A 21,577-nucleotide genomic window follows, 5' to 3' on the forward strand; every position below is an offset into this window, starting at 1 on the left:
ACATGCTGTCATTAAGTTACATTAGTTATGTGAATTAAAATAGATAGGTTTACACACCCTGTTTTAAAAGAACAGGAAAATGTTTGTGATTTCATGGGGACAGTGTGAGGAAACGCGGAAAAGCCGCCGTCTCTCATAGTGAGGTGGCTGTTTCCGCGTCCAGCAGGGCGTCACAACGCGGGAAAACCGCCGCATGCCGCTTAGGCAGAGCGGCGGAATCCGCATTGGGAACGGCGGAATCCGCATTGAGAACGGCGGAATCCGCATTAGAGGCGGCCCCCGCGAGTGGTTCACATGATACATTGCAAGACAGTACTGGTGTGGCTGGGACTGATAGTCTACCAAGGCTCAGAGTGACACGCGCGCGCGCACAGAGGCTGAGTTTAAATAACAGCCAGAAGTGAGTCAGCTGATCAGGCGGGTCAGCTGACATTTTCCACAACTCTCATTGGTCCAGCAATTAGGGAGGTCCTGGAAAGGTCCTTGTGTATATATACTGCTGGCTGTTCACTTGCTCTTTGTCTGGCGTTGCGATCACATACGTGGGAGCACCCAGATCCGTAGTCAGATCCGCAAGTGTGCCGGGACCAGCTGGAGCTGTAATCCTACACTTAGCTAGATTCTGTTGATAGCTAAAGTACTAGTTTGATTGTGATTATCTGTTATGAGCTCAGGTCTGCGGAAGGAATCTGTGCAGTACTCCTTGCTGCACTGAGACCTAGTCCTCAAAGTGTTACTGTCACACCAAACACTACACTCTACTCAGGTGAACAGAGGTTAGCTAGTATATCTGATTATCGCTGATACTGCAGATCACTTATAATCTGGTATACATCTGTATTCCCAGTGATACTGCAGATCACCGGTAATCAGATCCTCTCTGTGCTTCACCGATCGTTACAGACAACCATCTTTTTCTTTGAAAGGAGGTGACAGGGAGCATGAGACACAGTTCCAAATGTCCTGAGTCCTGATCACCCCTCCTGGCTTTGCGCACTATGCTAAGAATCTCAAATGTCCCCCCCAAAAAATGTGCGCCAAAACAACAGAACAAGAACATCAGAAATCCCATCATGCTTTGCACAGCATCAGGGGGAAAATGCCTGGGCAGATTTCATTGAAGGGGCGGAGCTTAGCTTTTGTGCAGCTAAAAATGAGACTTGGGTAAGAAAAAACAAGTTCTGATGCTGTGAAACTGTTAAAGAAACACCAAGCCTTTTCAGTGCTGCTGAGTAGTTTTTTTTTTTTTAGTCTAACTATACAAAGTGGCGCTTTTCCAAGCAAAATGTGGTTTTAAAGCATGCTGGTTGCAGTTGGTGGGCTCTGATCCCCGCGGGGATGTTTGTTTATTTATTTATTTATTTGTCTTTATCTTATTAATACATTTGTGTCAATTTAAAAAATTTTTTTTTTACTACCCTCCCTCCTACCCGCCGGTCAATCAGCGCGATCGGCTGTCATAGGAATCAGCCTACAACAATGGATCGGTTTAGTGCCTCCCAGGGGGACAGCTGTGTCACATGGCTGTCCCCAGTAAATCGCTGCCTTAGATCGCAGCGCTGTACAGTGTAAATAGACGGCGGTTTCGCCATCTAACAGTCTTCTGTCGGCGATCGCCACTGGGACACTGTTGACGGGGCGGAGCGCCGTCATTCAAGCGGAGATGCGTGCACATTCTCCTGCAAAACCCCGCCCCAGGACTTCACGCCAATTGACGTGGAGTGCTCCTGGGACTGCCGCCACGTCACGCCAATTGGAGTTGCGTGGTCGGCAAGGGGTTAAACCTACCATACACCATTCAGTTTTCAAAAGCAATCAACCTGATTTTTACAACCAATCTGATCAGACTTTTATCGGAAAAAAATTTTGTTAACGTTTTTATCAATCGAAAGAAAAATATTTTCAATTTCTTGTCTATTTCATTGTTTTGGTTGAATAAACAGGAAAATCGGACTATTTGATTGTACTGTTTATGGGCACCTTTATAAGTATCAAATGCAGATATTCAATCAATACAGGTGCAACTTCAAAAGTTAGAATATCTTGCAAATTTCAACTTATTTCAGTAATATAATTTATAAGGTGAAGCTAATATATGAAACATAGGAACCTTTTTTATAGGTGTTTTGGATGAATTAGCCAATTAGAGTATGATACTTTGAGCCTAGAATATTGAACAATATTCTAATGGTCTGAGATTTAGATTTTGGGGTTTTCATAAGCTGTAAGCCATAATCATCAACATTCGAACAAATAAAGGCTTAAAATATCTTGCTTTGCATGTAATGATTCTATTTCATAGATTATTTTCACCTTTTAAAGCAACCGTGAAGCGAAAATAAATTTATGAAATAATCCTTTGTATGTGAAGTACAGCTAAGAAATAGAACATTAGTAGCAAAGCAAAGAGTCTTATATTGTTTCCCAGTACAGGAAGAGTTAAGTAACTTCAGTTGTTACCTATGCAAAAGAGCTGCTCTGAGCTCTTCAACCCAACTTGGGTGGAAGAGAGACCTTTTGTCCCAAGCAACTAAACAACCAAGAAACAGTGGCTCCAGGACTTTTTTTTTTATAAGTCAGACAGTGCTGCTGCCACTGTGCACGTGCGCGCTCCCGTGCGTGCACATGCATTCCTGTGCACGTGGACGTGAAAATAGTGGGGGAAAAAAAACAGAAACAAAGAAATACACCTTTATTTCCAAATACTATATTGTCACCATACTTGGCACTTGGGACATAATTAAAATGTTGTGATCACAAGGACAAATAGGCAGATAAAATGTGTGCGTTTTATGTACAGTAGCAGTGTTTATATTAAAACTATAGGGGATGAAATTTGAGAAATAGTGTATTTTTTCATTTTTTCCTTGTTTTTCCCTTTAAAATGCATATAAAATGAAGTAATTACTGAAAACCAATATCAACCCCAAAAATCCCAATTGGTGGTGAAAAAAACAGGATATAGATCATTTCATTGTGATTAGTAGTGATTAAAGGGACTCCGAGCTCAGAAAAAAAAGGAAAGTTGTACTCACCAGGGGCTTTTTCCAGCCCAGTGCTGGTCGGGAGGTCCCACGCCGGCGTCCTGGCTCCTCTTCTTCACCCCGCTCCGGAATGGCTGACAGGCCGCAGCCCGGGCGACACTCTCCCGAGTGTCGGGCTGCTCCTTCCGCATATGACGCGGATTAGGTCACACGCCGGCCGCCTCGCGTCATCACGGCGGCCGGCGTGAAAGTACTGCGCATGCGCGCTTTGTTCGCGCATGCGCAGTTCTTTCACGCCGGCCGCCGTGATGACGCGAGGCGGCCGGCGTGTGACGTAATCCGCGTCATATGCGGAAGAAGCAGCCCGACACTCGGGAGAGTGTCGCCCGGGCTGCGGCCTGCCAGCCATTCCGGAGCGGGGAGAAGGAGAGGAGCCAGGACGCCGGCGTGGGACCTCCCGACCAGCACTGGGCTGGAAAAAGCCCCTGGTGAGTACAACTTTCCTTTTTTTTCTGAGCTCGGAGTCCCTTTAAGCTATTGGCAAATGAACGGGATGAGCACTGAAAGGTGAAAATTGCTCTTGTCCGTTAGGGTAAAAATGCCCTTTCGGATGAAGTGGTTAAGTTGAAGTAGTAGAGCATTGTACCATGTTAACCATCAGTAAAAGGAAAAAGTTTTGAATCAGGTTGAGACCGTTTATTGACTAACTCGGGTCTGATGAAGACTGCATAACCAAAAACTTTTATTTTTTAAGTTAGCCAATAAGTCGTATCATCCTGACTTAAAACCTCTTGCTTTTAAGTTGATATAAATGGACTTCTGCAAGATATTCTAGTTTTTTGAGTTTGACCTGTAGATCTTTGGCACAATCTATCAGTTAAGGTGCCCATGCATCACTCGACTCTCCTGTACGATTGAGCATTCGATTCAATTATTTTATCAGATTGAGGGAGAATCAGTTCTGCTCAACTGATGGAGATTGGTTGACATCTGGTTGAATCAACCAGGTTACTCAATCGGGCAGGATGTAAAATATCAGTTGATAGTAAAGGAATCTGCTATTGTTTTTGTGATTTCGATCGACACAATTGACTTTTGGTTTCACAGCATGAAGGAATACCATCGTTCCAATTGACTAGTGGAGGAGAATAGCATTGGATCTCGCAGTGTGTGGGCCACTAGTCGATCGACTTTCAATCAACCACACTGTTGTCTATGGCCCAGTAAAGTTAATCGCTTAATTGCTCGATGGAAAACAGAGTTGTGTATGGCTACCTTTATTGTACCTTCTGTGAGCAAGCAGAATATAGGTAGGGGGACAAGTGGAACCAAGAAGCTTTCAGATGACACTTTTTAAATACTACACTGCCTTGTGACAGAAGTATTATCTGGCAATAAATGATGCTGCGTAGAGGAACCTAAATTAGCTCCTAGCAGTAGCCATTTGTGCCTCCAGGATAGGTTATTTATAAAGCAGATAATGTATAAAAATAACTTTTCAAAGTTCCCTTTTCAGCAGCAGTAGATGTCCCAATGGGCCACTTGGGTTAAATAGCATGTTGGGCTTCAGATCTGTCAATGTTTTCAGCATGTAGAAATCTAAGGGAAAAAGCTGTTCTGAAGTCAATCTGGAAATGTTTACCTCACGCTAATTTGTGTAGTGTGGGCACATGCACATTTCATTTCCTATGTATATCATATGTACGAGTCATTCTAGTCATTGTTCAGTTGCTCTTGTTTTTTTTTTTTTTTTTTTTTTTTTTTTATCTGTAATTCAATAATGTCTTAAATGAGACATTGATCAGTAATAACATGTACAGTATGTGCATTATTGATTTTCTTCCCCTATTTAAGGATCCTGGCACATAACCCTCATTAGACAAAGACAAGACAAATAACATTTATATCGTGCTTTTCTCCTGGCTGACTCAAAGCGCCAGAGCAGCAGCCACTAGGGTGCGCTCTATAGGCAGTAGCAGTGTTAGGGAACCTTGCCTAAGGTCTCTTACCGAATAGGTGCTGGCTTACTGAACAGGCAGAGCCGAGATCGAACCCTGGTCTGCTGTCAGAGGCAGAGCCCTTACCCATTACACACCCAGCCACATACTCATGAAGTACAGTAAAACATGTTACTGCGTCTATGCTTCTAGGGGGGCAGCATGGTGGTGTAGTGGTTAGCCTTGCAGTGCTGGGTCCCCAGTTTGAATCCCGGTCATGGCACTATCTGCACGGATTTTGTATGTTCTTCTTGTGTCTTTGTGGGTTTTCTCTGGGCACTCTTGTCTTCCTTTCACGCCCCAAAAACATACAGATAAGTTAATTGGCTTCCACTAAATTGGCCCTAGACTAGGATACTTAAACTACATGTTACATACATAGACATATGTCTATAGTAGGAATTAAAATGTAAGCCCATGTGAGGGACAGTTAGTGACAAGACAATATACTCTGTACAGCGCTGCAGAAGATGTCTGCTCTATATAAATGCTAAATAATAATAATAATAATAAACTGATTCGTATTTTTAAAAAATGTACTTCTCCGATGTTTCCACAGCTTATGAGTCCCTCCCTTCTCCTCCGACTTTATTGCTATTTTGAATAGTCTCTCTACACACATTATCATGCCTGTGCAGGCCATTATCAGCACTAAAGCAAGCTGGAGTATATGGGAAGCAGGGGCCGAGGTGGCCACTGGGAGTCATCTTTGATGAGGATCTGTCATGCGTGCAGCCACCCTGAAGTGTCGCTGAAAGATCTGGAGTGCTGGATCATCCCATCTAATCACGTTGTTTCCTCTTTACTCCACTTGCTGTGTGCCACCGTGTGGTCCCTTTTCACCACCCCCACTCCATAGCAGCAGAACCTGGAGTGAGGCCTGCTCAGCACTGCCCAGCCCCTGATTTGGGTTCTCCCATAGACTGTAATGCTAATTACGGCTATAATGGGAGAATTTCTGAAAAATCACTGTAATACGGATGCCAGTAATAGTTGGACCCTGAATTACTGGGGAGTATGCCTATTTTAGTCATTGTCCCCTACTGCTGGTCCACTCTGCTTATCCCATAGTTAGCTGGTAGCCGTATGTTTCCCCCATCACAGACATCCTGTAGAACCCTGATGTAGGTGGGCAAAACTCTAACCACCCTTTTAACCCCAACAACCCCCCTCCTCCCCCCCCCCCCCCCCCCGATGCCTAACCTTGACCAACCTCCCCGCCATTGCCCAACCTCAACTTCCCACCTAACCGTAAAAACACACACCCTTAACCAACCCCCAGCAAATCCAATGCAAAAATGTCAAATGTCATTTATAGAAAACCCTTCTAAATATTGTTTATAGCAAAACCACTAAATACCTGTCACCTCTATAGGTGCCCCTTAGTGATATCATTTATAGCAGGAAATTTGGTACCCGATAAGTATCAGGGTCAGTACTTGTATAGGCACCTATTGGTGTTCCCAAACTTCAGGGTCTATCCGTTGCGTAAATATCCTGCTTCTACAAAGACTAGTAGGCATGACATGTGTCCTTGGTCCCTGTGCATGTGAGGTAACTCTGGCGCATCCAAAACCAATGTCCTCACTTTCTGCCCCTCCAGTTATAGGTGCCAGCGAAAAATAGCAGTGTTTGAAGCACAAGAGTCTGCCTCCCCACAAGTACCAGAAGAACGGGAAGACTCCACCCGTTTCTGCTGCCAAGGCTATTTTTTTAACACTATTGTAGAGAGCCCAGCTTTATTTCTAGAATACTGTATCTGAGAACATACATGCAGTCTACCACTTACAAACAGCTTGTGTGGCTAATTAATACTTCTCCCTACACACACCTGCACCACAAACGGCTCTTTATTTTATCTGTGGATGTTCAGTTATCTAGACTGGGCGACATAAAATAAAGACTATACACAGATTACTGGAATGGGAAAACCTGCTTCTGCAAAGCATTACCCCTTTTTTTCTTTAGTATCCCTATTAACATTACTTCCACGTTTTAGTGCAAGTGGAGCTATCTGGCTTCTATTGCTTGAGGCTTCAATATCCATCTTTTTATTAGAGATGAATAGAGGTAAAAACATTCCAAAATACAAGGAGGTTGATTCCCTGTCACTTTAGCTCCCCTTACTGCACATGTAGCATGCCTTATCAGAGTTAGAGACTCTGAAGCGAATTTGTTTTGCTATATTTACCTTAGCATTCGCTTCAGAAGTCTCACCAGCGCTAAACCGCCGCACCCCCGTCGAAAAACGAGGGCTGCAGACCCTTCAAATCCCAGAGCAAACATCCATGACCAACTTGGTCGTGGATTGTGCTGCCCTGAGAGGCTGAGCTATTCGCTGTAGCTCCGCCTCTCCTGCTGTCGATCGCCACGCGGATCGCCACCTCTCTCCGCCCCTCTCTGTGCAGAAAGAGTGAGAGGGGCGGGGAGAGGCGGCGATTGATGGCAGGAGAGGGAGAGCTACAGCAGAGAACTCTGCCCCTTCCAGGAAGCGCCATCCTTAGACCCCCCCCCCCCGGGGGATTTGGGGGGTCTGCAGCCCTCGTTTTTCCACCGGGAATGCGGCGGTTTGCGTCTGATGAGAGTTCTGAAGCGAATGCTAAGGTAAATTTAACAATTATTTTTTGCTTCAGACTCTTTAACTTGCCTTATCAGAGTTAACATGCCTTATCAGAGTTAACATGCCTTATCAAAGTTAACGTGCCTTATCAGAGTAGCATAGCGAGCGCTATGAACTTATGCCTGCTGATTGCAAATGATGAGAGCTCCACTCATCCTGCCCTGAGCCCCTGCGGATCCAATCACTTTAAAGGATATTATCCCCGAAGTTTGATAATGACAGGGAGCCTATTGGGCCAATCAAAGTGCGGGGATAATGTCCTTTTAAAGTGATTGGACCCGCAGGGGCTCAGGGCAGGATGAGTGGAGCTCTCGTCATTCCCAATTAGCAGGCATAAGTTCGTAGCACGCGCTATGCATATCTGTTAAGGCAGGTTAACTCTGATAAGGCACGCTAAAAGTGCAGTAAGGGGAGCTATAGTCCTAGTGAATCAAGGCCAAGAAGTATTATGACACAAACACAAAAAGTGATTTTTCTGAACCCCATTCACAGGGAAGTTCACTATTTGTGTTAAGTATTCCATAATGTGCTCCTGGTTTTTATATACTTGACGCCTTTCCTTTACATCTAGCCCAGCTGTATTAGATGCATGAGATGCTTTGAATGGTAGATAAGATGAGACAAATAACATTTATATCGTGCTTTTCTCCTGGTGGACTCAAAGCGCTTGAGCTGCAGCCACTAGGGTGCGCTCAGTAGGCAGCAGCAGTGTTAGGGAGTCTTGCCTAAGGTCTTCTCACTGTATAGGTGCTGGCTTACTGAACAGGAAGAGCTGAGGTTCGAACCCTGGTCGGAGTGTCAGAGGCAGAACCCTGAGGCCTGGTTCACATTGGGCGCGCTCAGAAACAAATTTAAGCGCATGATAAAAAAAAGCGATGTGCATTTCATAATGGGTTTCAGTGCATTGCATTGTGCTTGTTTTTTAAGTGCACCCATGCATTTTACATGCGCTTGAACACGTTTTTGTTCAGTATGTTTTGTTTATTTGATGTAACAGTTGTCAAAGATTTTTCATTTGAAAATTTTTTTTTTTTTATTAGGGCTATATAACACATCCCCAAAGCACATTGCTATGCGTTTCTATGCTACGCTAAAAAAAGCGCACCCATTCATTTGTATTGCTGTGCGATTCACAGCGCAATGCACAGAAATGCATGCAACACCATGTTTCTCAAATGGACTTCAACAAAGCGCATAGATGTCGTCATGGTGCATTCAAATCAATGGAAAAAGCTGTACCTAGCAAAGTGCACAGCCCAATGCATTTTGAAAAGCATACGGCAACATCCCTAATGTGAAAAAGGCCTTAAAGGGACACTTAAGTCAAACAAAAAAAATGAGTTTTACTCACCTGGGGCTTTCAATAGCCCGCTGCAGCTGTCCGGTGCCCTCGCCATCTCCCTCCGATCCTCTTGGCCCCGCCGGCAGCCACTTCCTGTTTCGGTGACAGGAGCTGACAGGCTGGGGACGCGAGTGATTCTTCGTGTTCCTGGCCACAATAGCGCCATCTATGCTGCTATAGCATATATCATATACCATATAGCAGCATAGAGGGTGCTAATGTGTCTGGGAATGCGAAGAATCACTTGCGTCCCCAGCCTGTCAGCTCCTGTCACTGAAACAGGAAGTGGCTGCTGGCGGGGCCAGGAGGATCGGAGGGAGACAGCGAGGGCACCGGACAGCTGCAGGGGGCTATTGGAAGCCCTAGGTGAGTAAAACTAATTTTTTTTGTTTGACTTAAGTGTCCCTTTAAGGTGGCCACACGTGATACAATAAAATTATCCAATTTCACAGAAATTTGATAAGGATCGGATTGTCTGAAAAATCTAAAGCTTTTTTTATTAATTCGACTGAAAAATCCGATTGGATTTCATTACATTTTTCCAAAGGCTGTGTAGAGTGTGTGTGTTTGTAAATTTATGTGCAACCAATTAAAATTGAACAGAAGTATACATTTATGTATTTTTTTTATTTTTTTTTTTAAACCTGTTATTTATATGTGACTGATTGTGACAATAAAAGCTGTTTTGGTTTCTCACAGATTTTCCAGTACAAAAAATGAGCAAAAACTACTTTCACATGACTCAGTCTCCGACTGTGTGGCATCTTTGTGAGCCCAGACAAGGAAGTAAAAAAAAAACAAAACCCAAACCTGCGCATTTTATAACAACGTCATTTCCAATCGCATCTCAATAAATATTACTTTAAATTTTTTCTACAACCCAATATTTATGAATTATCCAATCTTCTTTGCATGGTGTGTGTGACCATCTTTAACCAGTACACTATCCAATAGCCTCTACTCTTCAGTGAAAATGATGTAATATTTGAGATCCTGATTGCGCATTTTTTATTGTATTTGTTTTCCACCTGTATTACTCCTGCAGGTAGATTCAGTTTCCATGCACACAACTGTTGGAATTAAATGGTCTGATTTCTTCTGCAGGAGGTGATGAAGATCTGGTGAAAGGGATGCAGTATCCAGCACAAGATATGTACTCCATGGCTGGTGACGATGATCAACAAGGATGGGTTTCATGGGCCTGGTCTTTCGTCCCAGCCATTGTAAGTTATGGAGATGAAGAGGATGGTGAAGGTGGATTCATGGGACCTGAAGATGGAATCACAATGCAGGGAACGAGATCTCAGTTGTCTAAAGATCCGATAATTTCCATAGGCTTCTATTGCACAAAGGCTACAGTGACATTTAAGGTAGGCTGGCTGTACTGTATAGCTCTTTTAGCTTTTTCAAACTTTCGGCTATGGCAGGAAAACAGGATGGTGAGCCCCACTAAGGGACAGGGATGTAAATTTTTCCCTCTAAAGTGCTGAGGAAATTCATTTGTCAGCACTACATAAATGCAAAATAATGTTCCGATCTGATCAGTGTTTTTAGGAGAATCTGTGTGCAGACCAGATTTTTTGTCAAGTGTACTGTCAGCCTTTTATCGGGCTTCTTTCAAGATGGCTTTCCTATCTTCCTGACCTTCTTGCATTAAGTTTCTTATTTATTTTCTGAAGACCACAATTAATAATTATTACCCTGACATTCAAAGGGCCTTAAAGGGGTACCTAAAGTGAAATTATTCTGTCCAGTTTAGCTTACATGGGGCTTCCCGCCTGAAGTCCTATTGGCCCCTTGTTGTCATTCCGTGCTTCTCCGTTCAGTCGCTATCCCCCGCTGAAAGCTAGCCCACCCAGTTAGTTGCAGGACCACTACGTATGTACGGCCCTAACCATGCGCCTCCTTGATCATATTTCCGTGGCCAGGAGTGTTCAGCCCATGCGCAGTTGCAATTTTTACTCACTGCGCAAACGCAGCATGTTCCTGGCCATGGGAGCGCAATGGAGGAGCTGCATGGCACGGTGTCGAACATGTAGCTTTTGGAGGGGCAGAGCGGCTGAATGGAGCAGCATGGAATGACGGTGAGGGACTAGGAGGACTACAGGGGGCTGGAAGATGCCGCAGGTAAGTTAAAATGGCCAGGGTCTATTTATTTTAGGTTCTTTTTTATAATACTTGCACTGACTAGATTAAACTCAGCCGGGTTGGCCGATTTTAAGCCTGCCTCAACTAAAAACCTAGCGTGTGTACGCAGGCTTTCTGAAGTCAATATCTGAAGATTTGGCATGTTGGATAGAGTTTGTATTACATTTGCATGTAATCCAGAATACTTTGCATCTCGTTTACCATCTCTAAAGTTTTGGCAATAAATGGAGGCACCTAGCGATTATCCATGCAAATGCACAGAGAACATACTCCAAAATCTTTGGAGGGATTTCATTCTTAATATTGAGGAGCAATAATGACCGGGATGTCATGTGGGTTGGATTGTAGCTGGATGATAGTAAATAGACGAAAGGTAGTCAAGACTGTTGGAGTAGAGCGATCAGCAAGAGAAAAGGTTGACATACAAACCAGCTACAAGTACCTTGGCATTCCACTGTTTCATTCCAACCACAATGAGGAGCCGTGTTGGTGTTCAAATTCGGCATAACAACAGTCAGTAGTATTTGGGTGTTTCGAATTCACTATGCTGAAACTGAACACCAACATTGAGGAGACCAGAAAGTTGGCAACATCTAAGTACCACCAAAGGTTAATTTGGGGCCCAAAGGGCCAGTTCAGTGGGAAGATCAAGAACCACAATGTCTATATATGTATGCCCTGACAGTCATAGGATATCCTGCCATTAGGGATGGCATTGCTTACGAGAACTCGTTCAGAACCATGTGATCAGTTTGATTAGCTGATGCAGTTGTAAGGTTCTAGTTTGCTGTGATGACTTCCTGCTTTACCACATAATCAAGATCAGCAAATCAGCCTTACAAATCTATCAACTTATCACACGCTTCTCCTAAGCATTGCCTTCCCTATCTGCTATCATAGTAAGCTGACCAAAGAAAGTGCATTTTTCCAAAACCTCAAGTTTGAGATCCATGATTACTGCTTTGGCCCACGGCCACTTATACACATGATGCTATACTTAGCGCATCTTACCTGTTTGATCATCTATTTGCCTAACTTGGGCATTGGTTCAGAGGGAATGGAGGAAGTGACTGAAAGGCTAGCAGCCATAGCTAGTCCTGGATTTGTGGAGATTGTCGTTGTGCTAATTTTGGGGACATGCCAGGACAGAAGGATGGCTACTGCGAGGGACGTTGAGGCCTGCAATTGTAGCCGGCACCAGAAGGAGTGACAATAAAGATGCAGTCTTACTGTTTCAACGGTCTTTCCACCAGGATGCTAGGTCCACGTTAGTGTCTGACAAAATCCATGTTGTAAACGAGCCCTTTTATCTACACATAAGTTTTCTCTCCCGTGAATTTCCTTCTTCACTCCCCACCTTATTTGTTGAGTTATAAAACAACCAACCTCAGTGTTCTACACTCAGATTGAAAAGCCTTCTTTCCACACAGTTAGAAGCGCTGTGAGTAGCAGCTCTGCCGCTCCTTAACACCTTCTACCCTCAAATGACCTACAGCAAATTAACAAACATCCAGCAGGAAGGAGAAGTTACATCTGCAACTAAATGTTCTGTATGAGATTCACATGTTACGCCGAGACGGAAAACAGCTTTCATTGTTCTCATTTCTAGCAAAGAATGTATGGAATTAATTTGTGGTTCATATTTTGGTATTTAGAAAAAAAAAGGGGGGGGGGGGGTCGTATTTCTGCATTAGCATTCAAAGTGGTTGATACTCTTCCAGCCCAAAGAGAAAAAACATGCCAAATTAAACGTAACATTTTCCTAATACTGTTGAAAATACTGTTGAAAATTGTTCTTGTAATGTTTAAGTTCTTTTAATCAATTAATTGCTTTTTCCTCTGCAATAATTGCTGACAGCTGATGAGGAGGAAAGAAGGGAATTGTGCTATATATAAAGTTCACTTTTCTTTTCATAGCCTGCTGGCTTTACATCACGCTCCGTGTGACATTATTAGAATCTGCCGCTCAAATAGTTGAGCAGGAAAAGTCCCTGGGGACTGCAAAGCAGTCTTCAGTTATATAAATTGCAGTGGTAATCTTTATAAACCCCTGCCACTCTGTTAAAGAGAATCTGTACTCTAAAATTCTTACAATAAAAAGCATACCATTCTATTCCTTATGTTCTCCTGGGCCCCTCTTTGCTGTTTCTGCCACTCCCTGCTGCAATCCTGGTTTGTAATTGCCAGTTTTAAGCAGTGTTTACAAGCAAAAAACATGGCTGCTAACCAGCATGTGATAGGCTGAGAGAAGCTCAGTCTGTGACTCATACAGAGCCTGGAGGGGGCGTGGAGAGGGTGTGTATAACTTCTACCTATTACAGCAGAGCAGCACATTCCTGCCTGAGCCGGCAAAGCTGACAAAGGAAAGAAGATTAGATTAAGTAACAAAGATAATACAGCCACTGTGCAACTAGGAAAGGCTGCAGTAAGATAGACCACTTTAGAACAGGTATAGGAACTTCTAGGATAGAAGAAATAAGGCTGAAAATTTTGTTAGTCTCTTTAAAGGGACAAAGAAGAGAGAATTGTGGCACTGTAAATTGCAAATTCGGTACCTTTATTCAACAATAGACAGACATCAGGGTGTGCAGTGGGGGTGAGGGACACTTTATGGGCCTCTGATGAAGCCCTTTTGCTTGTTGTCAAGCGAAATGGCTGTCAGGCCTCCCTCACCCCCACTGCACACCCTGATGTCTGTCTACTGTTAATTAAAGATACCGAATTTGCAATTTACAGTGCCTTAATTCTCTCTTCTTTGTCTGCATTACCTAGGTTATGAGAACACGTAATTGCTGGTACCAAATCCAGTGGCCAGTTGGCCTCCAGTCAGCATCTAGTGCCAGTCTTTTTTTTTTTCTAAGTTTTTGCTTACACTCTGTTAAAGGAAAGGAAAATGTTGTAGTCCAGGGCTCGGGTAGCTGTATCTTGGTCCTCAAAGCATGATGCACAATGAGCTGTGTTATCCTTATCTTCTGCTACGGTTGGGGTACTACAGAAAATGTCTCTTCATAGTAACATAGTTATTTGACATACGTCCATCGAGTTTAACCAGAGAACACACACCAGCCTGCTCTCTCACATATCCCTGTTGATCCAGAGGAAGGCGAAAAACCCTTACAATGCATGGTCCAATTAGCCCCAAAAGGGAAAAAAATTCTTCCCGACTCCAGATGGCAATCAGATAAAATCCCTGGATCAACATCACTAGTAATTGTAGCCATGGATGTCTTACAATGCAAGGAAAGCATCTAAGCCCCCTTTAAATGCAGGTATAGAATTTTCCATAACTACTTCCTGTGGCAATGCATTCCACATCTTAATCACTCTTACTGTAAAGAACCTTTAACTAAATGGCTAAAACGTTTTTCCTCCATGCGCAGATCATGTCCTCTAGTCCTTAGAGAAGGCCTAGGGACAAAAAGCTCATCCGCCAAGCTTTTATACTGCCCTCTGATGCATTTATACATGTTAATTAGATCCTCTCTAATGCTGGGCATACACGGGTCGATCCGGAGGCCAATTAGCCGCCGGATCTACCCCCGCCGTGTCCCCGCTCGTCCACGCGGATCGATTCCCGCTTGTCCCCGCCGGTGCTCCTTATCAGCCGCTCGATTCCCCGCTATTGTCCGCCGGCGGGGATCGAGCGGGGAATCTATCCGGCAGGTCATCGGACCTGTCGGACATTATCAATCGAGCCAACAGGCTTGATTGATAAGCCTGCCCAAGTTGCCGTGTATGCCCAGCATAAGGCGTCTTTTCTCTAGACTAAATAAACCCAGTTTATCTAACCTTTCTTGGTAAGTGAGACCTTCCATCCCACGTATCAATTTTGTTGCTCGTCTCTGCACCTGCTCTAAAACTGCAATATCTTTCCTGTAATGTGGTGCCCAGAATTGAATTCCATATTACAGATGTGGTCTTACTAGAGAGTTAAACAGGGGCAATATTATGATAGCATCTCGAGTTTTTATTTCCCTTTTAATGCATCCCAAAACTTTATTAGCTTTAGCTGCAGCGGCTTGGCATTGAATACGATTCTTAAACTTGTTGTCGATGAGTACTCCTAAGTCCTTCTCCAAGTTTGATGTCCCCAACAGTATTTTGTATGGTGCTAGACCATTGGTACGACCAAAATGCATGACTTTTTTCAACATTGAATTTAATCTGCCATTTAAGTGCCCATATAGCCATCCTATCCAGATCCTGTTGCAATATGTCACTATCTTCCTGAGAGTTGATGATTCTGCACAATTTTGTATCATCTGCAAGAATAGCAACATTGCTTTCTATTGCATCTACTAGGTTATGCATGTTTTTAAAATAGGAACGTTTAGAGGAAATATGGAGGCAATAATTGCTGAGTTCATTTTAAAGGCAGGAGGGGCTTGATTCATGAAGCTGCGCCCATGACAGCAGCGCAACCTAAATTGAGGGACGTACGCTATGCGTGGTTGTTCAGCGTAGTGCACCTTCCTTAGACACTGAAGCGTAAAAAAAAAATATGATCTAATGATTTGTATGTGTAGTACAGCTAAGAAATAAAACATTAGGAGCTGAGACATAAGTCTAATATTGTTTCCAGAACAGGAAGAGTTAAGAAGCTCCAGTTGTTATCTGTGCAAAAGAGCCATTGAGCTCCATGACTTTCAAAGTCTCAGAGAGCTCTGTTTTCTGAAGCTTATCCCAACTGTCAGTCACTGTACCTTCTTTTTCTTTGCACAGAAGGGTTCAATAGTTCACTGGCCTGCTCTGTCAAATCATTTAGAATGCTAAGTAGTGCAAATATTAGAGAATGACGCAATGTTATAGAAAAACACTATACAACTGAAAATAAAAAATATGAGAATATTTTCTTTGCTACTAATGTTCTTGTAATTATCCGTACTAAACAACCAATTCATTATAACATACACTTTTTTCCTTTTCAGTGTCTCTTTAAGCTTGTTGCTTACATAGCAACACGCGCCCCTTTAAATGCCAGCTGCTGCTGTGAAGTATCGCGACTGTGATACTTCACTAGCGTGGCTGCTACTATGTTTATCAACATAGTTATCATAGTAATGTATGAACATAGTTACCATAGTAATGTAAGGTAGGCACGCTACGGTGCACGACCATGTGTAGCATGCCTCCTTGGATTTAGGTTGTGCTGCTGTCATGGAGCATACGCTGCTTCATGAATCTAGCCCGTTGTGTACATTTTGGAGATTTTCTTTTCCATTCCAAAAGTTCCCTTCAACTTAGTCACCACACCCTACTTCACCCCACCCCACTTCATATAAAGTAAAAATGCCTGCAGATGTTTCTGGCAGCCTCCCAGCCTTATTGGCCCGAGAGATGTGGCATGTGCCCAAATCTAAAGATGCAGCATTCTACAATGCTTTTGTGGGAGGGGTGCATTCTGGACAGCTGCGGTGCAAGTCATTATATGGCAGACTGTTATCTGAAAAAGAGTAGTTAGGTTTGGAGTGGCACATCTTACCATATGAGTTGGGTGCATAACTAGGTGCAAAGCAATACCCAGAGTATAACAAGCAAGTCCAGAGATTGGTTAACACACCAAGCTTCTCAAGAACAAAAGCATATCATTTTATTTTTCAACGCTATGTTAAAACGCCATACATTGACAATTGTTTCGGGGCAGGGTCCCCTTCTTCAGAACAGTGCAGGAATACGACAAACGATCTGTGCACTTCTCAATAAATACAAGCCGAGTGATAGAGTAACACCCACGGTACTGTATATACTCGAATAGAAGTCGACCTTGTGTATAAGTCGACTTCAATATTCAACCCTCTTAAGCTAGATTTTTTTTTTATTGATTCAAGTATAAGTCTACCCAGCAAAGTGAATGACTGACTGCAGTTGGGGCTTGGAGAGGGGTTACTGTAATGAAGCCATTAACCCCTCCTGTGCCTTAAGTGCATCCTATACCTCCTCCAGGCCCTTAAGTGCTGCAATTATTCACTTCCTTTTATGCATCCCAGTATTCCCCTCCCCCCCCGCCCCGCCCCTTTCCTAGGCTAATTGTCGTGGCCAGGACTTTCAGACCTGTGTTTTCTTGGCATTTCCTTTCTTCAAATTATCACTTACCACTGGCTACATTGCTGCAAATGGGAATGTCACTATTAGTATGGTGTTTTGACACATACTTTGAAGAATAAAATGATGCGCTTTTGCTTTTGAGAAGCCTGTTGTGCTAACCTGTCTATGGACTTGCATGTTATCTGAAAAAGTAGCAACCAGGAGGCATATGACAGTTTCTCCAAAACATGGAGCCACAATGAATCTTTAGTGGGTAATCTTCCAGTTTCTGCCATCTTAGGTTTCATTTAAAGTGGTGTTCCAGAATCCTTTAATGATTACAATTTTCTGGCCTCAGCTCCCATTAATGCAGGTGCCAGTGGTGACGTGTTAAAAAATTAGTTTATGCTACCTTATTTACTATATGGAATCAGCTGGCTACTTGCACACAGAGCTGCTTTTATTCTTTTTCCCTTCTGCCTCAGAGGGAGTAGTGTGACCTCACACCTGATTGATAGAGGTTTGCAGACCTGTCTGGTAGCCTGCATTGCCAGAAGAAGTGGGAGAATGCATAGTGAAAAGTAAAAACATTGTCATACAGACAAAGTTGTACTTGTCCAAATTATACTATGCTGTTTTTGTTATTACATACATAAGCAACCAAACAACATAGTTTATGCTCAGGGCTAGATATACACCTCAGCACGCACAAAAGTTCTAGTGCCCTAAACTGCGCACTCTACTGTGAATCCTGATGGGAACAGTATTTTTCTCTTGCAGTGCATTGATTTGCCCAATGATGGAGCCATGGTCCCGCCTCAGAGACCGTCTGCTCCCGTCGTAACACCAGGCGGCTGTGATTGGCTTGCAGCGCTGCCCCCTTATTGGCCGCACGTCTCCTGGAGGCTGCGCAACTGAACCAATGCGCAGAGGTTTTGGCAGATAGTTTATGCATGCAAGTTTATACCTTAACAGAAGGGCACAGGGGTGCATGAAAGAAGAGTGCACTGGGTACACAGGAGGGCACGGGATACATGGTACACAGGAGGGCACGGACATTGGACAAAGGAGACACAGGAGGTCATCTGCAAACGGTACACCGGACAGAGGGGAGGCAGGGCACACCAGAGACACAGCGGCAAAGGACAGAGGGGGCATTTATGTCAGACGCCTTCGGACAATAAGACACACTCCCTCTTTGGGGGAGATCAAGTGTGTCCTATGGTCCGAAAGATACGGTATGCTGAAAAGCGAACACTAGCATGTTAGTGTGTTATATGTTTATCTAAATCCATGTGCCAAAACGGGCATAGACCGCATAGCTACACTGTAGTGGAGGCACAAGTTAGTTAATAGTTCATTTGCATAAATTTTGCATTAAATTTGCATGCATGTTGGAAATATTTACATCTTATTGACCATTTGTACCCATTAGTATACATCTTATTGATCATTTGTATTTTGTCCTTGATTTGTGTATTCTGTAGTCTTCCATCATTTGCACTTAAAAGTAGAATACTTATTGTACTAAGCAGCCATCATGCTTGGAATTACAAGGCTTTTCTCAGCACCAGGCATGTCCGAAGTCTGGTCCGGGGGCCAAATGTGGCCCACTGAGCCTTTTCTGGTGGCCCCCAAATCTTTCCTTTAAGTTGTTAATTCCATGAGTCTGCTGGCCGTATCTGTGGTGCTTCAAGCACAGGGCCGCTCTGCTTCCCCTTTTGCTCCCCTATAGGTTCTCAGCCACCACTGTTGCATTAGCAGCCACCACTATGCCAGCAGCAGTAACAGCCACTGATTAGCAGCTGCCACTATGCCAGCAGCAGTAGCTTCCACTGATTAGTAGTTATCACTATGTCAGCAGCAGCAACTGCCACTGTGCCATCAGCAGTAACAGCCACTGATTAGTAGCTGCCACTGATAAGCAGCCACCACTATGCCACCAGCAGTAACAGCCACTGATTATCAGCTGCCACTGTGCGAGCAGCAGTAACAGCCACTGATTAGCAGCTGCCACTGTGCCAGCAGCGCTAACAGCCACTGATTGGCAGCTGCCACTGTGCCAGCAGCAGTAACAGCCTCTATGCCAGCCACAGCAACAGCCACTGATTAGCAGCTGCCACTGTGCCAGCATCAGTAACAACCACTTAACACTGTATATATTTTATTTGACAAAATTTCACAGGAATAGTGTAGCTTACGGCAATCAGCAAAAATTGTTTTAGTTTCGCTAGTTTGGCTTCCCAGCACTCTCAAGAAAGACGATATGAACCTTGGCCTGAAATGTCTGGACACCCGTGCTCTACCTCGATTGCTGGTTAACATGTTGTATCACAGGGAAATGCACTGCATTAAAATACTGTTCATATGATAAACAACTTTAAACACATAAGTCTAATATAATGAAGTTGGGTGTAGCTATTTCTATACATTTACCTGCTAAGTTTGTACATTGTGACCTCAGCAACTGGAAAAACATGGTCTACAGCCAAATAGAGGCCCCCCACAAGTGTTTCTGGCCCATTACTATTGCTACTTATATGCTGTTAACGTCATGACAGATCTAGACATAAATATCTTTTAAGAAGACTTCAGTGATTGACAAATGTTCAACCTTTTGTCAGCCAATCCATCCCCACCGTCCACGAATTGCAGCGCTAGGGTGGAATGTGAAGATCCTTGTACCACACAAGTGTTGTTTTAAGACACCCGGCCATTTTTCATCCCATGTAGAAACGCAGCGTTGAGAGAAGAGGTGAAAGTAAATGAAAGGCGCTGTGTTGACTGGACCAGCTCCTGCCCTGCTTTACATTACACTTGGCGTATTTAGCTCCAGCCTTCTATGCAGTGGTGTGCTTAATGTCTTGCAGCTGTTTCGTTGCACCTGTTTCCTGTGCAATAATACTCTTTAGCCAATAGCGCGCTTTAATTTGTCTTCATCAATGCAGCAGAGTAATGACAGATTGCCACTCTTTAATGCTGGTGTTGGCCGGGATGAAGGTGTGTGTGTTGTATTGTTTTCCAGCTCACTGAAATGCAAGCCGAGAGCAGCTATTACAGCCCTCAGAAGGTGAAATCCAGAGAAGTCCTACGATGGGAACAAGAAGGCACAACAATTGAGGTAAAGCCTGTCTATTTTAAGCTGTCGGCCTTCTGTGCCAACAGGAAATATTTGAAATACAGAACTGGTTTCTTAAAGCAGACGTTGTTCAAATTTCGGTTTATCGCAAAAATGTAAAGAAGCCTGGTAAATAGATGGGAACTGGAATTACTGATTTTTTGATGGCGCAAGCACCAGGGCATTTGCCCTAATCCTGGCTTTACAAATTAGTGGAGATGACTGAGGTTTTGCTTAAAGTGGCTCTAAACCAGAACTTCATCTGTGCTTTAAAAGATTAGCTATAGCGTGATATCCTATAGGGAAAAAAATCTTCAGTACAAATTATGGAAATCCTAAACCCCCCCCCCCCCCCCCCAAAAAAAAAAAACCCCTAAAGAATTAACTTGGTCTCTCTTTCCTGGGAGCACTGGAGGGGGTTAAGGCTCAGTGCTTCCTGTACAGGCAGAGAGCCAAGCTACGCTTTGATCTAGCTAAACAAATCCAGAATTTCTTCAGCAACTATGTGTGGAGTAAAGACTTGTTATTGTGTGCTGAGCAAGAGTTCCAGGCCCATATGCAATTCACGTTTTCTCCTTTGTTTTTTCCAAGTTGATATTTTTACACCTTGTCATAAAATGCCTTTTAAAAGCACAGCCAGCAAGAAAATACTCAAAATCAGTTTAAAAATACTTTTTCTACTACTTTTGGTACTTTTTTAATTGTAAAATGCTGAAAAGTTATTTTAAAGAGCAGATGAAAAATTATCACCTAGGAGAAAACTCAGGAGAAAAAGTGAATTGCATATGGGCCCCAGTCTGCTTCAAGTGCACACCTTGACTAAAGAATGATTTACACTGCAGGAGCTTTTTAAGCGCTGGTGATTTGAAAAGCTCTTGCTAATGCAATGCTATGGGTGATTTTTATAAAATAACATTGTTCAAGTGAGAACACGCACATAGCATTACATTAGCTGGAGCTTTTGGAATCACAAGCACTTAGAAAAGCTCCTGCATTGTAAACCAGCCCTAATTTAGAACTGACAATAGTTGGTCACATTAAGAGGGTAAGGCCTTTTTTCCACAAAATCCACAGGGGAATATATTTTCTTATGCTTTTTTTGTATTGCCATGTCATTTTTCTTTTAAACTTCAATTTACTTTTTGTATGTTTTGGTTGACCTCCAGCCCAACATGTTGTGTTCTAGTTCATGTGTCATTTGTAGCTGACGTTAGTAACGTACCTTATAACCAGGTATTTGTAGGTTATCGCTTCCCAGTGCTAAAACATTGAGACCCGTAGTATGGTAAGTGGAGCCATACACCTCAATCTCTTACACTCCTGTAAGCCAGGTGTTTCATTCTA

General features: G+C 43.4%; 1 protein-coding gene across 5 annotated transcripts in view; it reads left to right on the forward strand.

Moving 5' to 3' along the window:
- The window catches only part of VPS13B (vacuolar protein sorting 13 homolog B), a 1,202,086-nt gene that overhangs the window by 133,221 nt on the left and 1,047,288 nt on the right, over positions 1-21,577 (forward strand). For all 5 annotated transcript variants that reach the window (XM_068237718.1, XM_068237720.1, XM_068237721.1 and 2 more), the window contains exons 8-9: positions 10,048-10,313; positions 20,141-20,236. In XM_068237718.1, coding sequence (XP_068093819.1) covers positions 10,048-10,313; positions 20,141-20,236 — 362 coding nt within the window. The remainder of the gene's footprint in view (positions 1-10,047; positions 10,314-20,140; positions 20,237-21,577) is intronic.

Source organism: Hyperolius riggenbachi, chromosome 5, assembly GCF_040937935.1.
Source record: "Hyperolius riggenbachi isolate aHypRig1 chromosome 5, aHypRig1.pri, whole genome shotgun sequence".
NCBI lineage: Eukaryota > Metazoa > Chordata > Amphibia > Anura > Hyperoliidae > Hyperolius > Hyperolius riggenbachi.